This window comes from Podarcis vaucheri (assembly GCF_965113315.1).
Source record: "Podarcis vaucheri genome assembly, chromosome: 3".
In the NCBI taxonomy this organism is placed as follows: domain Eukaryota; kingdom Metazoa; phylum Chordata; class Lepidosauria; order Squamata; family Lacertidae; genus Podarcis; species Podarcis vaucheri.
This window is the reverse complement of record NC_138761.1, coordinates 103,814,444-103,834,018: the sequence shown is the minus strand read 5'-3', so window position 1 is coordinate 103,834,018 and position 19,575 is coordinate 103,814,444. Positions and strand designations below refer to the sequence as shown.

Here is a 19,575-nt window from a genome sequence, read left to right as displayed (position 1 = left end):
AATACATAGCAACTGGTAGTTCTCATCAGTGAAAATGATTTGCTGCTTCCGTTAGCACGCGTAGTTTGGTGAAGACATTTTAAGACATCAAGCAGGCACTTGGTGTAGCGACAGGCATAATGTAAAGCCAATGGACTTTTGCAGGTATGGAATTGTATGATCAAATATATCACCACTGAGAAAACAACTCCCAATCCCGGCCCCAAACCACCATGTGAAAGAGAAAAGCTTGACTGAAATTAATCTCTTTGTCATTGTTAGTATGTTTTGGTTTCAAGTGGGGAACAGACCATTGAATCATGCAATTCCCCACTTACAATCCGAAGTGGTACGGCCTAGGAACAGCTTTACCACATGATGAACTGAGGGTTTACAATGAAACTAGAAGTCATCCTCTAGCTATCAGGCTTAGGTGGCACAACCCAGGGCAGAACACATGCAACACAAGTTGTTGAAAAAATATGCAAATTGAACTCTTATTAGCACCTTTAAGAGTTTCAACAGTTTAAATACTAAATGAAATTGGAGGAAGAGACAGAAAAGTTTCAGTTGGGTGCACTAAAGCCATGTAGAAGTAACTCCTCCTTCTGATGTTGAATGTGTGGGCTTGGATGGAATGTTAACTGGAAGTTCACGGCAAGTTAAACCTGTGCCTTGTTTCACAATAGAAAGCAGCAGGCAACAACATGGAGTGCTACAACAAGGGACAAGTCAAACCACAATGCCTAATTAGAGAAGTGGGACTGCTGATTTATGGAATTAAATATTTAAGTCTACTGTTCACAGGGAAGTGGGTGGCGCTGTGGTCTAAACCACAGAGCCTAGGGCTTGCCGATCAGAAGGTCGGCGGTTCGAATCCCCATGATGGGGTGAGCTCCCGTTGTTTGGTCCCAGCTCCTGCCCACCTAGCAGTTTGAAAGCATGCCAAAGTGCAAGCAGATAAATAGGAACTGCTCTGGCAGGAAGGTAAACGGCATTTCCGTGTGCTGCTCTGGTTCGCCAGAAGCAGCTTAGTCATGCTGGCCACATGACCCGGAAGCTGTCTGTGGACAAATGCTGGCTCCCTTGGCCTATAGAGTGAGATGAGTGCCGCAACCCCAGAGTCGTTGGCGACTGGACCTTTACCTTTTACTGTTCACAGAGAGCTCATGCGTCTATGCCTTTCCTTAAATGGGTGGCAAAGACAGCTAGGAAGGACCGCACTTGAATAATCTGTGCAAATACCAAGCCATTCAAAGGATTACAGGGATCCTGCAGTCTTCCAGACACTGTGGAACTCCAGTCCTCTCCGATCAGCATGGTCAGTGGTCAAGGATGATGGAAGCATGTAGTTCAGCAACATCTGAAAAGCTACAGGTTCCCCAATCAGGGTCTACCTTTCAGTCCAGAAGGCTATCCCTTTCTAGTTCCGTATTCACGTCACAGCCACTATTGAAGATCTGAATTGCCATTCAACATATATGCATTAACCACTGTTTTAAGCACGTTGTCTGAACCAGTGTAGCTGCAGTTGAGTGTGGCCAACCAGAGATGTACAAAACACCACCTTTTAAAAAGGCGTGGTACCTTGATGAGCAACATGCAATATCATACCTTTTCCTTTTATATTCCTCTATGTCAAATTCCAGAAGGGCAACCATATTATTCTGTTAAGACTTAACACCAGGCATGGTACCTTAAAGGCTAGCAGGTTTACAATGGCCAACTTTCATTGGCCAAGTTCACAAAGCCTTATGACACAATAAACCCTTTAAGTCTTTAAGGTGCACAGAATCCTCCTTGTGTACCGTATTTTTCACCCCATAGGGCGCACCTAGTTTCTTGGGGGGGAAATCAAGGGGAAAATAATCCCCCCCGCAGCCATCCCCAAGCTAGAAGAGGGAGACAAGCGCTCCGTCTCCCTCTTCTGCCTTCAGGGACAGCCTCCCTAGCCTCCGTGGGGCAGCGGCTTGCCCCACTGTCCCCCGAGCTTGTGGGGCTGGCGGTGGGGAGAAGCTTGCCAGCCTCCAAACCTCCGCCAGCCTCCAAACCAGGTCGGGGAATAGCGGGATGGCGGCGCTCCGCCTCCCTGCTGTCCCCCGAGCTTGTGGGGCTGGCGGTGGGGAGAAGCTTGCCAGCCTCCAAACCTCCGCCAGCCTCCAAACCAGGTCAGGGAATAGCGGGATGGCGGCGCTCCGCCTCCCTGCTGTCCCCCGAGCTTGTGGGGCTGTCTGATATCTGCCCGAAGCCTGGGGTGCGCTCCGGAGCGTGCCCCGTGCTTCGGGCTGTAGCCCGCAAGCCTTGCGAGCCTGGCGGGAACTCCTGCTGGGCTTGCAAGCTTGCAGATAGCTTCCTGAAGCCTGCATTCGCCCCATAGGACGCACACATATTTCCCTTTCATTTTTGGAGGGGGAAAAGTGTGTCCTATAGGGCGAAAAATACGGTAATTCCCCTTTCATTCTCTAGTTGGGAGGAGGCCTGCACTTGTTTCCCGAGTGCCAGTTAGACAGTACGGTGGATGGTAAGGCAACTTACAAGGTCCCAGACAAGTCAAGACAGTCCCCTGCATATGATAAACAATTGCCAAGGTTGGCAGGAGTAATCTTGGAAGGCTCGGACTCTGCTGGGGTGGAAGAGTCTGCTCCTCCCCTTTAACCCTAGAGAGGTGGAGGTCTTGCTGGAAAAAGGCAAAGGTTGCCAATTCAGATACTGTTTGTTCACCTGCTCACCTACCAACGTGGGTAAACAGTGGACTTTGCAAAAGAGCACCAGCAATCCTCATTCAACTGCCCTCTCTCTGTGCTGAGAATGGAGCCCAGCCCAGGCATGGAGGTGGAAAGGAAGAGCTGACTGTTGCTCCTCGCTACCTCTGCTCATTTCCCACCTGCTTGCTTGCCAGCCTCTCTAGGTTGTGCAACCTGGGACTGGGTTCAACAGGCAGAGATTCCTCCCTGCTCTACCACCCACAGAGAGTGGAGAGCAAGTCGAGGCAGGCCTGTTCCTGACAGCTACCTCTCTTCCTCGATCACTCACCCCCCCCCCCCGAGTGATGTACTAGCTAGAAAGGAATGGCAGAAGTGCACCGTCACAATGGACAGCAGCAAAGGCTGGGTGCATCGGACTGAACGTGCCACTCAAAGGGGTATGGCAGATAAGCTATGATGAGGAGGCAGACACTGGTAGGAGCAGCCACCGCCTCTGGTAGATCACCTCTTTCTGGGAGCCACAGTTACAAGGAAGACTAGACCAACTGTGCCACCTTTGTTATTTATATGCTGCCCATCTGACTGGGTTAGCCCAGCCACTCCAGGCAGCTCCCAACAAAAACACACCAAACATCATGGACGTGCCCAAAGATTAAGGTCTTCTGGGAAATGATATATAATGAAATGAAAAAGGTACTTAAATGTACTTTCCCTAAGAAACCAGAAGCCTTTTTCTTGGGCATTGTCGGCCAATTGGTGTCAAAGAAAGATAGAACATTTTTTATGTATGCTACAACAGCAGCAAAAATACTCATCGCAAAGTATTGGAAGACACAAGACCTACCCACTCTGGAAGAATGGCAGATGCAACTGATTGACTACAAGGAATTGGCAGAAATGACTGGCAGAATCCGGGATCAGGGAAAAGAGACGGCGGAAGAAGATTGGATGAAATTTAAAATTTATCTTAAGAAATATTGTAAAATTAACGAGTGCTAAAATGTTGTGGTTATAAAAAATAAGTGATTATGGCTGTAAAAGATTAAGTAAAAGAAAACAATAAGGAAAAATTAGATAAAATTAAGGGAGAGGATTTGCTGAAACAAATTTGGGAATTGGGATGCAGAAAGGGGAGGTACAGGGAAGTCGGTGAAATAAGGTTTAAGAAAAAAAAAGGATTCGAAATTATACATGTTTGTTTATGTTTGTAATGTGTATTGCGTGTGTTTTTATAATTTGTGAAAATCTAATAAACATTTATAAAAAACAAACAAACAAAAACACACCAAACATTAAAAGCTTCCCTTCAGATGCCCTCTGAAAGTCAGATACAGTGGTATCTCGGGTTAAGTACTTAATTCGTTCTGGATGTCCGTTCTTAACCTGAAACTGTTCTTAACCTGAAGCACCACTTTAGCTAATGGGGCCTCCTGCTGCTGCCGTGTCGCCGAAGCACGATTTCTGTTCTCATCCTGAAGCAAAGTTCTTAACCCGAGGTACTATTTCTGGCTTAGCGGAGTCTGTAATCTGAAGCGTATGTAACCCGAGGTACCACTGTAGTTGTTTATTTCCTTGACATCTGGTGGGAAGGTGTTCCAGAGGACGGATGCGACTACCAAGAAGGGTCCCTTTCCCTCCACCCTCCCAGAATGAAACTCTGCTGGCTCCCCAGTGCAAATTATGCTTGCTGTGCGCAACCTTCACTGTGCTGTACTCAACCTAGGTGTTACCAGCATCGAGGAAATAGGCAGAGCCCCAGCGCTGCCTGGGAAGGATCGCTCCCACCTGCGAGGCCACCCAGAGCCTGGGAAGGTGAGCAAACCGAGGGGGAAACCCCCGTCTCTGCTGGGAAGGGAGAGAAAGAGAGCGAGCGCTGCGAGGAAGGCGCAGCCCCTGCCTCCGCTTGCTCACCTGCGCGCAGCCTCGCCCACCTGTAGCCAAGTTGCCCGAGTCCCTCTCCGCCTTGGCATCCAGAGATGCGAGGTGGTGGAGAGGTAGGGGGCGAAAGGTGACGAGGGGGTGGGTTCCTATCTCCCCCAGCCCCCCCTAAGGAGGCGTGGCGCCTCCGCCAGCCCCCCCCCGCCCCCAGCAGCAGCCGCCCTCACCTGCACGCCGGTGTAGTTCTCGAAGAAGAAGAGCACCATGCTCTGGTAGAGGGTGTACAGCCGGTCATCCACCTCGTGGTAGACGCGCGCGGGGAGTAGCGTGGAGAGCAGGCGCCAGGCGCCCCAGGCCAGCACGTAGGTGGGCGCGGTGCCCATCATCAGGGCGGTGGGCAGCACGTAGCGCATGGAGTAGGTGTGCAGCACCAGCGACAGCAGCATCTTTCCGGCCTGAGTTGGGCTGACTTTAAAAAAGGGAGGGAGAAAGAAAGAAGAAGGAATGAAGACCCGGCTCCTGGGCTTCGCGACGCCGCTAGCACATGAAGGAGGAGGAGGAGGAGGCGCCTCTTCTCACGCCTCGCAGCCTGCAGGCGCCGCCGAGGAGGAAGAGGAGGGCTCCGCAGCTCGGCCGCATGGCCGGCGGGTGGCCCAGGCAGGAAGCAGCGTGGGAGGGCGCAGCGGAGAAGCAAGGAGCAGCCGGCAGCGGGAGCTCCTCCTCCGGCTCGGGAAGCGCACGCGACGCCCTCACCTGCCCGCCACCCCCGTGCCTCTTGGCCGCGCACCGAGGAGGAGAAGGGCGCCGGCGACCAGGCAGCTCCGCCTCCCCTTCGCCGGAGACTTCCGGGGGTTGGCCGAGGCTTGCTCCGCCCGCCTGCCCGGAGGAGGCGAGCCTTTCCCCGCCTCGCTCTCGCTTCTCGTGCAGGACAGGGAAAAGGCGCGCGTAAAGGCTCATTATCTTTTTTAATTGCTCCTCCTGTCAATGTTTTGCAGATTCCAAACGCCGCATTAATTCGTTAGTCTTTTTTTTGCTGTTAAGCGCGCCGGATTTACTTATAAGCTAAACAAGCTATAGCTTAGGGCCCCACTCTCTTGGGGGCCCCAAACTTTTTAAAAGAAAACAAAACTGGATGTACATTTCCAAAATATAAGATAGAAAACAAATAAAGTAAAACCTGCATACAGCAACAGTGCTTTGTGTTGTGTAGGCTCCTGGGATGTAAGCAATGGGCTCCACCTGCTCCCTAAAATATCACTGGTTTGCTCATTTCTATATATAGGGTGCCTACATTCTGCATGTGCAAATGGCTTTAGATACCTATTAGGTTCATAAGTTACCATATAGCATATATTCAACACAAAAGCAGTGACAATTTGTTGTTGACAGAGGACAGCTGGACATATAAAGGGCCCCGTTACCTTCAGTAGCTTAGGGCCTCATCAAACCTACCGTAAATCCAGCCCTGGGTTTAGATGATGGTGATGATGATGATGATTATTATTATTTTGTTAGTTGCTGCTTCGTTAACAGTGCTTCTATATACCACCATTCAATAAAAGAATGGAAATGGTTTATGGAATATTGACAGATGAATTGTAAACGGAAAAGAACATTGGCAGGATTATTGTAATAACCTGCATTTTTATAAGAGTATTTATTTAAAGTAGATGAATAAATGAGCAAATTAAGTTAATTTGGATATGCGGAAGATATTAAAAAAATATATTTAAGGAACCGCAGAAAGAGAGGGAAGGAAGACAAGTTTTATTAAGATAAAATCAACAGTGTCGTTAATCTTGAGTGATGTAAAAGTGGAGAACTGAATAAAATGGTTATAGTAAAATATTGCAGGAACAAAAGACAAACAGAATGAACCATGGAAGGAGAAGGAGGGAGGTTGTTGGATATTTAAAAAGGTAAAGGTACCCCTGCCCGTACGGGCCAGTCGTGTCCGACTCTAGGGTTGCGTGCTCATCTCGCTCAAGAGGCCGTGAGCCGGCACCGTCCGAAGACTCTTCCGGGTCACGTGGCGAGCGTGACGAAGCTGCAGCTGGCGAGCCAGCACCAGCTCAGCACACGGAAACGCCGTTTACCTTCCTGCTATAAAGCGGTACCTATTTATCTACTTGCACTTAAGGGTGCTTCTGAACTGCTAGGTGGGCAGGAGCTGGGACCGAATGACGGGAGCTCATCCCGCTGCAGGGATTTGAACCGCCGACCATGCGATCAGCAAGTCCTAGGCACTGTGGTTTTACCCACAGTGCCACCCGCGTCCCTGTTGGATATTTAACAGTATGTAAAATGTTTGTTTTGAGATGTATAATTGAAAATTTAATAAATATTATATATATAGAGAGAGAGAGAGAGGGGAACAGCTATAAGCTGCACTGAGTCCACAGAATAGATCAGGATATAAATTCAAGAAATGATAAGGGACTTTATTATGTGCTTACTATCCATGGACTGTTGGTATTGCAAACACTAATGGTGCTGTAAAGCTCACATAGATGTCTCATTTGGCCGGGCACTTGCAAAAACCATTTGCTGTGGACAGAATGTTGGTTTTTCTACAGAGGAGACCTGTGTTTTTAAGTTCGCACTTGGCCATAAAACTTAATAGGTAATGTTGGGGAGGGATAATAGTAAAGCACATACTTTGGAAACAAAAGGTCCCATGTTCAGACCCTGTCACTTCAAGTTAAAAGGACCGGATAGCAAAGTGGTGTGAAGGATCTACACATCCACAAGGCTATGAGGCTAAATTGGGGAACCACTCAAATGCACTGTCCTGCAGTCCTTTGTGGAAGCGCTGCATAAGGTAAATGAATCGGTCATGCAAGAGAAAAAATCAGGAAATGTCCTGACAAGGACACTGCTGACAGACAGTTGTTTGGATTGTAGTAGCTGTGATAGTCTCAGTTGTGTAGGCCAGGGATGGGGTTGGCATTCAAAATCTCACTGGCCAATGCTGAGGATGATGGGAGATGTAGCCCATCAGTATTTGGGACACTATGGGTCACTCATCCCTCGTGTACACTGAAGCTTCTAGAAGCAATTGTACCACGGTGCCACTTTTTGCCTTGCTATAATAGACCAGTGCGGCATTTCTCTCTCATAATTTCCTTACCTTTTATTTTCCCTCATAAGAGCTCAAGATAAATTAGAATACCAACTGTAAGTATCCCCCCCCCCCAAGTCATGCAAGGTAGGAGAGAGATTTGCACATGGTGATCCAAGGTATCTATACTGGAGATCCATAACTTGGCAGGAGTTTGAACTTAGGTTTCATTTTCTGGCAGGTTTAAAAAGGTAAAGGTAAAGGGACCCCTGATCATTAGGTCCAGTCGTGACCGACTCTGGGGTTGTGGCGCTCATCTCGCTTTATTGGCCGAGGGAGCCAGCATGCAGCCAGCATGACTAAGCTGCTTCTGGCGAACCAGAGCAGCGCACAGAAACGCCGTTTACCTTCCCGCCCGAGCGGTACCTATTTATCTACTTGCACTTCGTGCTTTCAAACTGCTAGGTTGGCAGGAGCAGGGACCGAGCAACAGGAGTTCACCCCGTCGCGGGGATTCGAACTGCCGACCGTCTGATCAGCAAGTCCTAGGCTCTGTGGTTTAACCCACAGCGTTTATGGTGCAATTAACAAGCTGAGAGACAGGCAGAAACTCAACAGATAAAGCATTCTGCTTTGCCTCCTTTCCACTCCAGCAACTGTATTCTGGCATATAGACCTTTTTAAAAATAATAATAATAATTATTATCCAACATTCATTGCTGGACCAAGCATGGGAAGTTGCTTTGGGAATGCACTCTGTTTATGGTGTCATGTTTAGAAGCACATACTGTACTTTAGGCTACTGTATAGAGATGGTAACAAAAAGGAACAATTCTACTATGCCCCAGCACTTTTTGTCCTTCTTTGTCTCAAAAGAGCAAGCCTGTATTCAAAATGCTATGCTCCTATAAAAGGGACTGACTCAAGGTTCAGCACATGTGGCTGTTTTCTTATCTCTTGCCAGGGACACAGGTGCATCGGGAAGTTTTTAAACATTTGACGTTTTATTATGTTTTTGTATTCTTCTGGAAGCCACCCAGAGTGGCTGGGGAAACCCAGCCAGATGAGCGGGGTATAAATAATAAAATTATTGTTGTTGTTACTGTTATTATATTGTTCCAAGTTGTGGGGAAATCTAAAATACCAGATTACCATGAAGACCAGAAAATGTGATTTCAGGTGTGGAATTAGGAGGAAAATTGGAAGCATCTGTTCATGTTTGAAATGGGTACCAGGAGCTCCATCATTTCCTGCAAGAACCTGTGGGCATGAGCGCAAGAAGCACTCTCCCCTCCCATGGTTTCCAGCAACTGGTACAGTGGTACCTCAGGTTACAGACGCTTCAGGTTACACACTCCGCTAACCCAGAAATAGTACCTCAGGTTATGAACTTTGTTTCAGGATGAGAACAGAAATCGTGCTCCAGCGGCGCGGCAGCAGCGGGAGCAGTGGCGTAGCGTGGGGGGTGCAGGGGGGCCAGCCGCACCGGGCGCAACATCTGGGGGTTAGGGTTAGGGGGCGCAAATCCACGGGTTAGGGGGCGCAAATTACTTGCCTTGCCCTGGGTGCTGACAACCCACGCTACGCCACTGAGCGGGAGGCCCCATTAGCTAAAGTGGTGCTTCAGGTTAAGAACAGTTTCAGGTTAAGTACGGACCTCTGGAACGAATTAAGTACTTAACCTGATGTAATAATAATAATAATAATAAATTTTATTTACATCCCGCCCTACCCAGCCGAAGCCAGGCTCAGGGCGGCTAACAACAATAAAACAGTACAACATTCTAAAATCATTTCATTATAAAAGTAATTCCTGAGGTACCACTGTATTCGGAAGCATTTCTGTCTCCATCTGTGCAGGCAGAGCAGAGACACCAGGGCTAGCAGCCATTGATACCCCTCTCCATGAAATCATCTAGTCCTCTTTTAAAGCCATCCAAATTGTTGGCCATCCCTGCCTTGTGGGGGAGTGAGTTTCATAGTTCGACTATATGTTGCATGAAGTAGTACCTGATGCTACTTCTCGATACCGTCTTTTTTGGCTACGGCAAAAAGGGATGGAATACCGTTCCCAATAAGCCTGTCTTCCTTTTGGCCCAGACCCAGGCATGGGAACATATGGAGAGAGACCACTGGTCCACCTAGCTCAATGTTGTCCATTGACTGACAATGGCTGTCCAGGGTTTCAGACAAGGTCCCTCCCAGTCCTTTCTGTTGATGCCAGATGCTCTGCCACTGAGTTACATCTTTTTGTAAAACAGCAGCCTTGTTTTTAGCCTGCTGTTTTATTCTACTTCATGTGGGATGTGATACTTGATAGCAGTCAAGTACAGCATTCCTTGATTTCCTGGAGTGAACTTGCAGGGAATGTTTGGTCCAGTCAGTAGAAAACTTTCCTCCTGACTGGGACATGCTTCCTTTTGCATGTGACTAGAGGTGGGTGTGACTTTACCTGCCCAGGTAACACAAAAGGACAGGCACGCTGCACACACCGTCTATTTCATTTTGTCCATTGTAGGAGCAACAGCTTTTTAGCCAACAGAGGACAAAGGGACTATTCCCATATGGGAAAGATTCCACATGTATATACTCCATAACGAAGTGCCTTCAGAGATCCATCTGTGAACTGAATGTGTGAGTAAACTTCTTTTATATACAGTGGTACCTCAGGTTACATATGCTTCAGGTTACATACGCTTCAGGTTACAGACTCCGCTAACCAAGAAATAGTGCTTCAGGTTAAGAACTTTGCTTCAGGATGAGAACAGAAATCGTGCTCCGGCGGCACAGCAGCAGCAGGAGGCCCCATTAGCTAAAGAGGTGCTTCAGGTTAAGAACAGTTTCAGGTTAAGAGTAACAGGTGAAGAACGGACCTCCGGAATGAATTAAGTACTTAACCCGAGGTACCGCTGTATACTTTACACAAGATTGTGTTGTGTCTATTCTTTTCAGAGGGATAAAAGGGGAAATGAACAGGAATCCAATATTGATAAGCTTAAACAAGCTTGCAACAAGCTAACCGCTGTGCGTTTAAAAGGGGAATGTAAAACTAAGTTATATAACTTGCTAACGCAAGTTAGGGAGGATATTATTAAACAATATATCCTCTCCTGCCTCCCTGAACATTCCCACACTTCTGCTGACATTTATTTGTAGTTTTGTTTTATGGATTGTTGTACCCACCTAAGAGCACTTTTTTTTTTACTGAAGTTAGGACTGCCACAGATGTTATTTCATGCCACCTCTTAACATTTTTGGTCTCATTACTTCACTCACGTGGCTACCAGTCATCAGCATGTAGTCTAAAGCATGGAAATTAAAATAAAATCAGTAACAAACCAGCCTATTGAATTCCACCCAAAGAGGGGAGCTCAGACAAAATAAATGTTGGAGAAGTGCCATCTGAGGAGCTCTGTGAAAGAGGATCACCTCTGAAGAACAAATATTTGCATACCAAAAAAGAAAAAGAAAAACTGTTTTGTGGATCATGGAAAACTTTTTTGGGGTGACTCCACTTTATCTGTTGAATAGCAGTAATGAGAAGTTTACACTTCTCTGGCTTGCCCAAAGAAAATACAGCAACATTGTAGAAAAGATACAGCAACAAATATGCTTTTTTACCTGTATATTCTGAGGAATTTTCTATGGATAGTGATTTAGGGAATGCTGTTTGCTGGGATAGAACCCCATATGTTTGCTGGATGATTCCCATCAATATATAAACAATCTTCAGGAAAAGTTGCAGGGAGGATGAGAGCATAAAATTGTAATTTATTCTGGTGTCATAAAGGAAATCGGTGAAGTTCAATTTATGGTTCAAAGGCCTTGTCTAAAGTGTTTTAAGAATCTCTTTCAACCTCTACCCATTCGCGTTCAGATGAAAACAAAGCAGAAAACAGAAAAATACTTTAAAATATCACTGTAGTATAATCTAATAAGAAATAGATTCATCATATGCTGATGACTAGTCAACCAACAAATGTAATTTCTTTTAAGCAAACAGTAACAGTATTAATTTAGGCTATTATATATTTGCACATCTGTCACCTTTATTTACATTTACTTTCCAGCCGGAGAGTCACAGTTTCTGAAAGAAAACCTTTATATGAACTAGCTGAACATTTAATATTTATTGAATCTTTGCCACTATAAATTTCTTTTCTCCCACTCCTATAATATTTTGGAACTGAACTCGCTAATTCTTTCACAAAGTGTAAAATACAGTTTGTACTGATTGCTTACTTGTTACCCCAGGGACATTGTGCATCAAGCATTCTGCTAGCTTCATAATTTTACTACTTCTGCAAAACTTGCAGTGTATTTTCTGACACCCGTTCAGAAAACATTTCCCCTGCAACCACACTTCGCTCAAGACCATCATCCCAATTTTCAGAGACATTTGTTTCATCTCCGATATCTTTTTTTTAAAATTATAACTTTTTTATTCAAAATTAAAACAAAACATATTATCCAGAAACATATCATCCTTATTCCCCCCATTTTTCATCCCTCCCCCCACAGAACCCACCCACCCCCCGACTTCCCTCAGTTCCAGTCTTTGATTTCTCTAAAAATGCTGTTTTCTGCATGTTACAAAGTTGTACAGATCCTCAAACTATTTAGCTGATTGTTATCAATAAAAAGTTTGTGAATGTTTATTCAAAACCAGCCAAGGAGTCCAGTTCGCTTTGTTGTCTTCAAATCCTTTGTAAAGGGTCCCCACTCATCTTTAAAGTCACAGTTATCCTTGTCCTGTAGCTTGTATGTCAGTTTTGCCAATTCTGCATAATCCATCAATTTTTCTTGCCATGATTCTTTAGTTGGGGTTTCTTCAGCCTTCCATCCTTGTGCTATTAAAACTCTTGCGGCTGTTGTTGCATACATGAAGATGTTTTTCAGCTTTTTTGGCAGATCATCTCCGATATCTTAATGGTTTCCCCACTCAGTTAAGAGTCTACTGTCCGATAGCTCATAACCAAGTGTCTGCTCTGCCCGTTAATAAAAACATAGAAACAGTGGTTGGATAAATACAACAGTGGTTTTATAAATACACCAAAACAGGGGGAGTTATCAGATTTTAAGAGGAAAAGGAACCCTCAAACATTTTAGACAGACTTTAGGCATAGTTTTACACCATTTGTAAGCAGTTTACTGATTTTTGTTTTATGTTGTAAGTTGGTTTTTTTCCTTTTAAAATACAGCAGGATATAAGTACCATATTTTTCACTCCATAGGGCGCACCAGACCATAGGGCGCACCTAGTTTTTAGGGGGGGGGAATAAAGAAATATTTATTTATTTATTTAGCTGGCCGAAGCCTGGGGTGTGCAGCGCTGTGCTCCCCGGGCTTCAGGCTGCTATCCGCAAGCCTTCGGAGCCTGGCGGGAACTCCCGCCGCACTCCGAAGGCTTGCGGATAGCTTCCTGAAGCCTGGAGAGTGAGAGGGGTTGGTGCGCACAAACCCCTCTCACTCTCCAGGCTTCAGCGAAAGCCTAGAGGGTGCCCCATTAAGCCTAGAAGATGGCCAATTAGCATAGAAACATATTAGCAGGAACAAATAGTCTCCTTTACTAGGCCCTGGGAGACATGAGTTTGAATCCCCTCTTGGCCATGAAGCTCACTGATTGAATTAGGCCCAGTCACCGCCTCTCAGGTTAACTTACCTCACAGGATCGTTCTGGGGATTAAATAAAAGAGGGGAAACCATGGACACAACCTTGATATCTTTGGAGACAAGGTGGGATAGGAACTGAACTGAACCTTGCCTTCTTCACCTCCCAGATTATTTCACAGATGCAAGGCACACCAACCCCTCTCACTCTCCAGGCTTCAGCGAAAGCCTGCCTTCGCTCCATAGGACACACACACATTTCCCCTTCATTTTTGGAGGGGAAGAAGTGCGTCCTATAGAGCGAAAAATACGGTACATTAAAAAGCAACAACGAAGTCTACATGGATTATTCAGACGTGAGCATCTCACGCCTGCACTGCACAGATTCACAAATTGTGCCAGACCTACTGATGCTTTGTTTTGACCTCCCATGAGGTCATGATGTCAGATTCAGCCTGAGCTGGATCTACCTGTCATTCTCCTCTAATAAAGAGCATGCTCACAGCAGTGGGAGGCATGGGGCAGAGCCCCTAGGGTGCCAGGCCAGCTACTATTAGTGCCAAAAACAGCTGCTTTGGAATGGCTAGCTTTTAAAGCATGCTATACTGCTCAGCTATTTGTGATCCTTAGACAGGGTAGCTGTGCTCTTTTCAGTTTATCACGGTTTAAAAATTACCGAGTTAGGGTAACCTGCCTTAAGTCATCATGAAAGTACAGCCTTGCCCATCAACGCCAACTTGGTTTTATTTTATTTTTAGGACGCATATTTGCTATTTGGATGTTTTCTCAGGGCTGAATTAAGGTTATTTAGGCAAGCAATGTGAGCCAAGATGTGGGTGGGAAGTTGAAAAACTATGATTTCTGACGTTACTGCATGTAATACTTTACATTGTTGTAAGGGCTGAAAAAAGATACTGGTAAATGTCACATTAGAATAAGTATGCTGCCCAACATTGAAATAAACAGAGGCAAATTAGAGCAACTTCTATATGTTCCTTTTTAAAAATAATAATGATTGAATAAAATTTAATACAGTCTCCGCAAAAAACCCAAGATTATGTAAAATGATGCGAAAAACTCAATTCTATGTTTATTATTTTTGTGTGTGGAGACTATTTGTTCCCGCTAATATGTTTCTATACTAATTGGACATCTTCTAGGCTTATTTGGGCACCCTCTAGGCAAAAAAGACCTCTAACAAATTTCAAAAATAATATAATACAGTGGTACCTCAGGTTACATATGCTTCAGGTAACAGACTCCGCTAACCCAGAAATAGTGCTTCAGGTTAAGAACTTTGCTTCAGGATGAGAACAGAAATCGTGCTATGGCAGCGCAGCAGCAGCAGGAGGCCCCATTAGCTGAAGTGGTGCTTCAGTTTAAGAACAGTTTCAGGTTAAGAATAGACCTCCGGAACGAATTAAGTACTTAACCCAAGGTACCACTGTATTTAAATGTGTGCAAGAATAGGACTGCATGATATTGAGATACGACACCATTTCATAATTTCCTCTAACATAAAAAGCATCTAGACTTAGTGTTTACAGCGTTTAGAGAATTTTAAAATATTAATCAGTATGGAAATGTTTTTAAATAAATAAATCCTTAAAACAGACCCATTGAAATCAACTGAACTTATGTTACTTGCAACTAAGTGTGATTAAGTCTGGATCCAGCTTGTTATTAATATGTAAGTTGCAACTTCTTTTGCTTTTACAATAAGCCACATTTTAAGTTTTACTGAGACTTCTCTTTCTCCATCTTTCAGGTCCATTCCCACATCTGGCTGTTTGCCAGCTTCTTTTTGCTATTTGTAGTTTCCCATTTTGATCCAAATAATTATATATGTCTGAATAATCCTTTTGCTATTATAGGGCAACTGCCAAATCATGCCATTTCTTCAGCAAAGCCAGCATTAAGGGTTTAATACGTTGCTTTTAATAGCATGTTTGCTCATCCTTGAATTTGAAAGCTTCAGCAAACAGTTAGATTGATCTTAAGCTTGATTGGCAATTCAGCTCTCATGCAGCCGCAAGCCACCTTTTACCAGAATATTGGTACCGGTACTTCATTCCAATGTACCAATGGACAATAAATCATTTGTCCAAGATTAGATAAATGGTTTAATATATATTTGCTTCATACTTGGGTCAAAATGCAGTGCTAAAAATGAACAAAGTGGTAATAAGTTATATGTAAATTAGCATCAGTTCTCAGGAGGCTTTAAAATTATTATAATTTAGCCTCCTTGGTTTCCCCTTCTAAAAAGGGTCCATTTTAGAACCAGTTACCCATCAAATCCCTGGCCAGCTTCACTTTGATTTGCTTTTACTAAGCTGCGTTTTCAAGCTATGCCTTCTGCTGTCCTAGATGGATGATATAACGGGGTTACTGTATGAAGACTATGACAGGGAACAATATCATTACTAATCTTTCTTGGCCATATGAATCTTGGAGAAGTCTAGTTAGGAGGGTTGCTGATAATTTTGTATCAGATCCTTAGCCCTCCAACATCCCAACTTTGACAAAGAAAAATGCTGTATTCCTAAATTTGGACTTTGTGTACATTACAGAACCAGAATTGGGCAGAGTATGGTTCAGGTTGTATTTACATGACAGCCAATGTGGTGTAGTGTTTAGAGTATTTTACTAGGCCCTGGGCACAAGGGATGTGGGTGGCGCTGTGAGTTAAACCACAGAGCCTAGGACTTGCAGTTCAGAAGGTCGGCGGTTCGAATCCCCGCGATGGGGTGAGTTCCCGTTGCTTGGTCCCTGCTCCTGCCAACCTAGCAGCTCGAAAGCACGTCAAAGTGCAAGTAGATAAATAGGTACCACTCCGGCGGGAAGGTAAACGGTGTTTCCGTGTGCTGCTCTGGTTCACCAGAAGCGGCTTAGTCATGCTGGCCACATGACCCAGAAGCGGTACACTGGCTCCCTCAGCCAGTAAAGTGAGATGAGCGCCGCAACCCCAGAGTCATTCGCGACTGGACCTAATGGTCAGGGGTCCCTTTACTAGGCCCTGGGAGACATGAGTTTGAATCCCCTCTTGGCCATGAAGCTCACTGATTGAATTAGGCCCAGTCACCGCCTCTCAGGTTAACTTACCTCACAGGATCGTTCTGGGGATTAAATAAAAGAGGGGAAACCATGGACACAACCTTGATATCTTTGGAGAAAAGGTGGGATATGAACTGAACTGAACCTTGCCTTCTTCACCTCCCAGATTATTTCACAGATGCAAGGCACAGAACATCTCCAGCAGCTATATTATGTGTGACGACAAAGCATGGCATTTGCAGATGCTTCTTCATTAAGCCATTCAGAGTAATTTTCCAAGCCACTGACATAGAACAAGTTGCATTGACAGTGATGGTGTCCTGGCTGAGTCGGCCTAAACAAAGACTAAACCAAAAGTAATTTTATTTACAAGGCATGGGGTGGGGTGGGGAAGCAAACAAGCGCAAACAGGTGAACAATGAATGAAAACCAGGAGATACAAGTCTTTTTACATTTCTCTTGATGCATAGGGCTGCAACAAAAGGGGAGCATGAGAACCATGACATACCCACAGTTGAAAAAGCTGGACTGCTTTTGACATGGGCCTTAAGGCAAAGAGGCTTCTGAGGAATGTTCAGTTGGTATCACTGCTTTTTCTTTTCAATGAAAAGGTCGTTGTAAACAAAATCTACCCTTCTTCTCTTATGGGGGATCCAAGAGTCCGTATAGAGTCCTTAAGTGGGTTCCCTATTGGTAGGAGAAAATAACAGAGGCCAACCACAGAATATTGAGAAGCAAAGCAGCTAGTAAGCCTGATCTTTATTAAAGCTGTTGCAACAGGGTGCTTTCTTCACACGCAGGAGGAGGACCCAGAACAAAGGTATGCCTGCCCTTATATAGACATTTTAAATACCCTGCCCTGGAGCTCAAAACCACCCCTCCATACATCATACATCTATCACAGAAGGGGTGACCACCTCCCACAAACATCATACCTACATCACAGAAAAGGTGGTCTACAACATAAATTTGAATGTTGTTGTTTTCCCTGTCTGCCAGGTTATCTGATAATGCCTTATCTGAATTCCTTTCCTGGTAGTCTGCCCATTCCTTTGAGATGGTGATTACCCAATTCCCGAGACAATGGGAAGGTTCCCTCACCCCCTCCCTCGCAGAGAAAACATTTGGTCAGTTGGGGAGTCAAAATGGTTTCAGGATGGTCTTCCTGTGCTGCTCCAGACATGTGGTCCACATATCTATGTACATGCTTGGTTGGTACATTTATGAACATATATAAGACCTTAAATTTTTTATTACAAGGTCCATCAGTATTGGGGTGTGTGTGGAAATCTGGAGTTCTTGTCACGCTCTGGTCTATTCTCAGTTTCCCATCATTCAATCCCACACTACCCCTTTTATGAGATGGAAATGGGAATCAGTGGGCTATTTCAGTCTTGTGTGTCTATTTCCTGTTTGTCTCCATTGCTCACTTTCTGCCACCTCTAGCACCTCTGTAGCCGCTGTTGCTCATGCAGCGACATTCATTTAAGCACTGTCAGGGATGGCTTATCAGAGGAAGTTGGACTTACGCCACGTCCGATTATTTGTTTAGCCTTGTACTGTCTACTTTGACTGGCAGCAGATGTCCAGGGTCAAAGTCACATCCACACCATATATGCAAAGCACTCTTGGCCAGCCACAGAGAATCCTGCGAACTGTAGTTTGTTAAGGGTGCTGAGAGTTGCTGAGACCCCTAAGCACCCTTATCAAAGTACAGTTTCTAGGATGCTCTGGGGGAATTGGTTTAAGAGTGCTTTAAATGTATGGGACCTCAGCATGGGACCTCAGCCAAAGGTCTTTCACAACAGCCACTGGAGGTGAAGCTGGGAACGTCTGAATGCAAAACATGGGCCATGTTTATAACACATGACAATACGATGACTCAACATGCATTTCTGAATGCTAACGAAACCTGAAAAACCTGCCCAAAGTTCCTTAACCTAGTTTTACATCTGTTGCAGCTTTTTTCTTAATGTCTCAGCCAGCAGGGTGTGCTAGAACTTAGGCAGCTGCTAGTTTTTTTATCGATCAGGCATTTTGACTGCACCTATGGAGTCTGTTTTCAGGGCCAACTACTGTACAGAAAACGTAAATAATATTGTACAGCCCATCTTTCCTACCCGAGTTATTTATTGCTGAAATCAGGCTGATGCCACCAGGAAGGGCATTCTAAAGAGAAGATCTTTAGTGGTCTAGATGGTTTGTTTTAATTCTTAAAGAACATCAACTGCATTCCATATTCCTATGGCTGAAATCCCTAAATGAAAGGTTAGAAAGTAACATTATTCTTCAACCAAGCTGAAGACAAATAATTGGGTTAGACAGTTTAGTATGAATGATGACTTGAACAGCGCTAACTCAGTGTACTTGACCTCCTTCAATGGATTTTGTAGTGGCTGTTATCAAGTTCGTTAACCATGTTTTTGTAACTCTCCAAATATATATATATATATTTGAGCAGTGGTGCTCTAGTATAATTCCCCAGGGTTCTTGAAGAAAGGAAGTGGAGAATGTTCTTTTCAAAAGCATGAAGTGGGAAAATGTTAAGAACTATTTATAGCACTTAGGCTGTGGAGATCCCAGACATTATCTGCCTATTTATAGCGGTTATTTTGGTTAAAAAGATGTAGCCAAAATCATTTATGTGCTTTTATCAGTCACTTACAAGTGATAACCTTCCAGAAGATATTAAGATAGCCATGTAGAAACTACAAGAACAAAAAAGCCCTTATAAAATACTCACTTAGCTTGACTAAAAGCTGTAATACAGCACACACAAAGAACCAGCTCCAAGATTCTGCAGTCTGTGTACGGTATAAGATCCAACTTGAGATACAGCCGATTCCTCGGATTCCAGCAACTTGAAAAAGGGATGGCAGGATAACGGGGAATGGATGCGCTCCTATCAGTTCAATATGTTAAAGGAGGAGTGTGGAAGTTGCTTTTCTGGGTATTTCACCCACAGCGCCTTTTAAATGAATCCTTCTTGTGCATAGAACCATCTTTTTAGGACCTTGGTCAATGACCAGGTTGGAAAGATCTGCATGATTGGACCTACCCATGTGAGGCCAGATATAGTGTACAGTGGTACCTCAGGTTACAGACACTTCAGGTTACAGACTCCGCTAACCCAGAAATAGTACCTCAGGTTAAGAACTTTGCTTCAGGATGAGAACAGAAATTGCACGGCTGGCGGTGCAGCAGCAGCCGGAGGCCCCATTAGTTAAAGTGGTACCTCAGGTTAAGAACAGTTTCAGGTTAAGAACGGACCTCCAGAATGAATTA

The 19,575-nt window shown here is 44.8% G+C and overlaps 1 protein-coding gene across 2 annotated transcripts in view; it reads right to left on the bottom strand.

Moving 5' to 3' along the window:
- Window positions 1–5,415, bottom strand: part of AGPAT5 (1-acylglycerol-3-phosphate O-acyltransferase 5) — a 32,563-nt gene extending 27,148 nt beyond the window's left edge. Inside the window, exons 1-2 of one of the 2 annotated variants that reach the window (XM_082215613.1) lie at window positions 5,316–5,415; window positions 4,790–5,031 (exon numbers count right to left, since the gene is read on the bottom strand). In XM_082215613.1, the coding sequence (XP_082071739.1) occupies window positions 4,790–5,008 (219 nt within the window). In that variant the 5' untranslated portion in view covers window positions 5,009–5,031; window positions 5,316–5,415. The remainder of the gene's footprint in view (window positions 1–4,789; window positions 5,032–5,315) is intronic. The other variant, XM_082215614.1, reaches the window with a different exon arrangement.
- Between the last annotated feature and the right edge of the window lie 14,160 nt (window positions 5,416–19,575).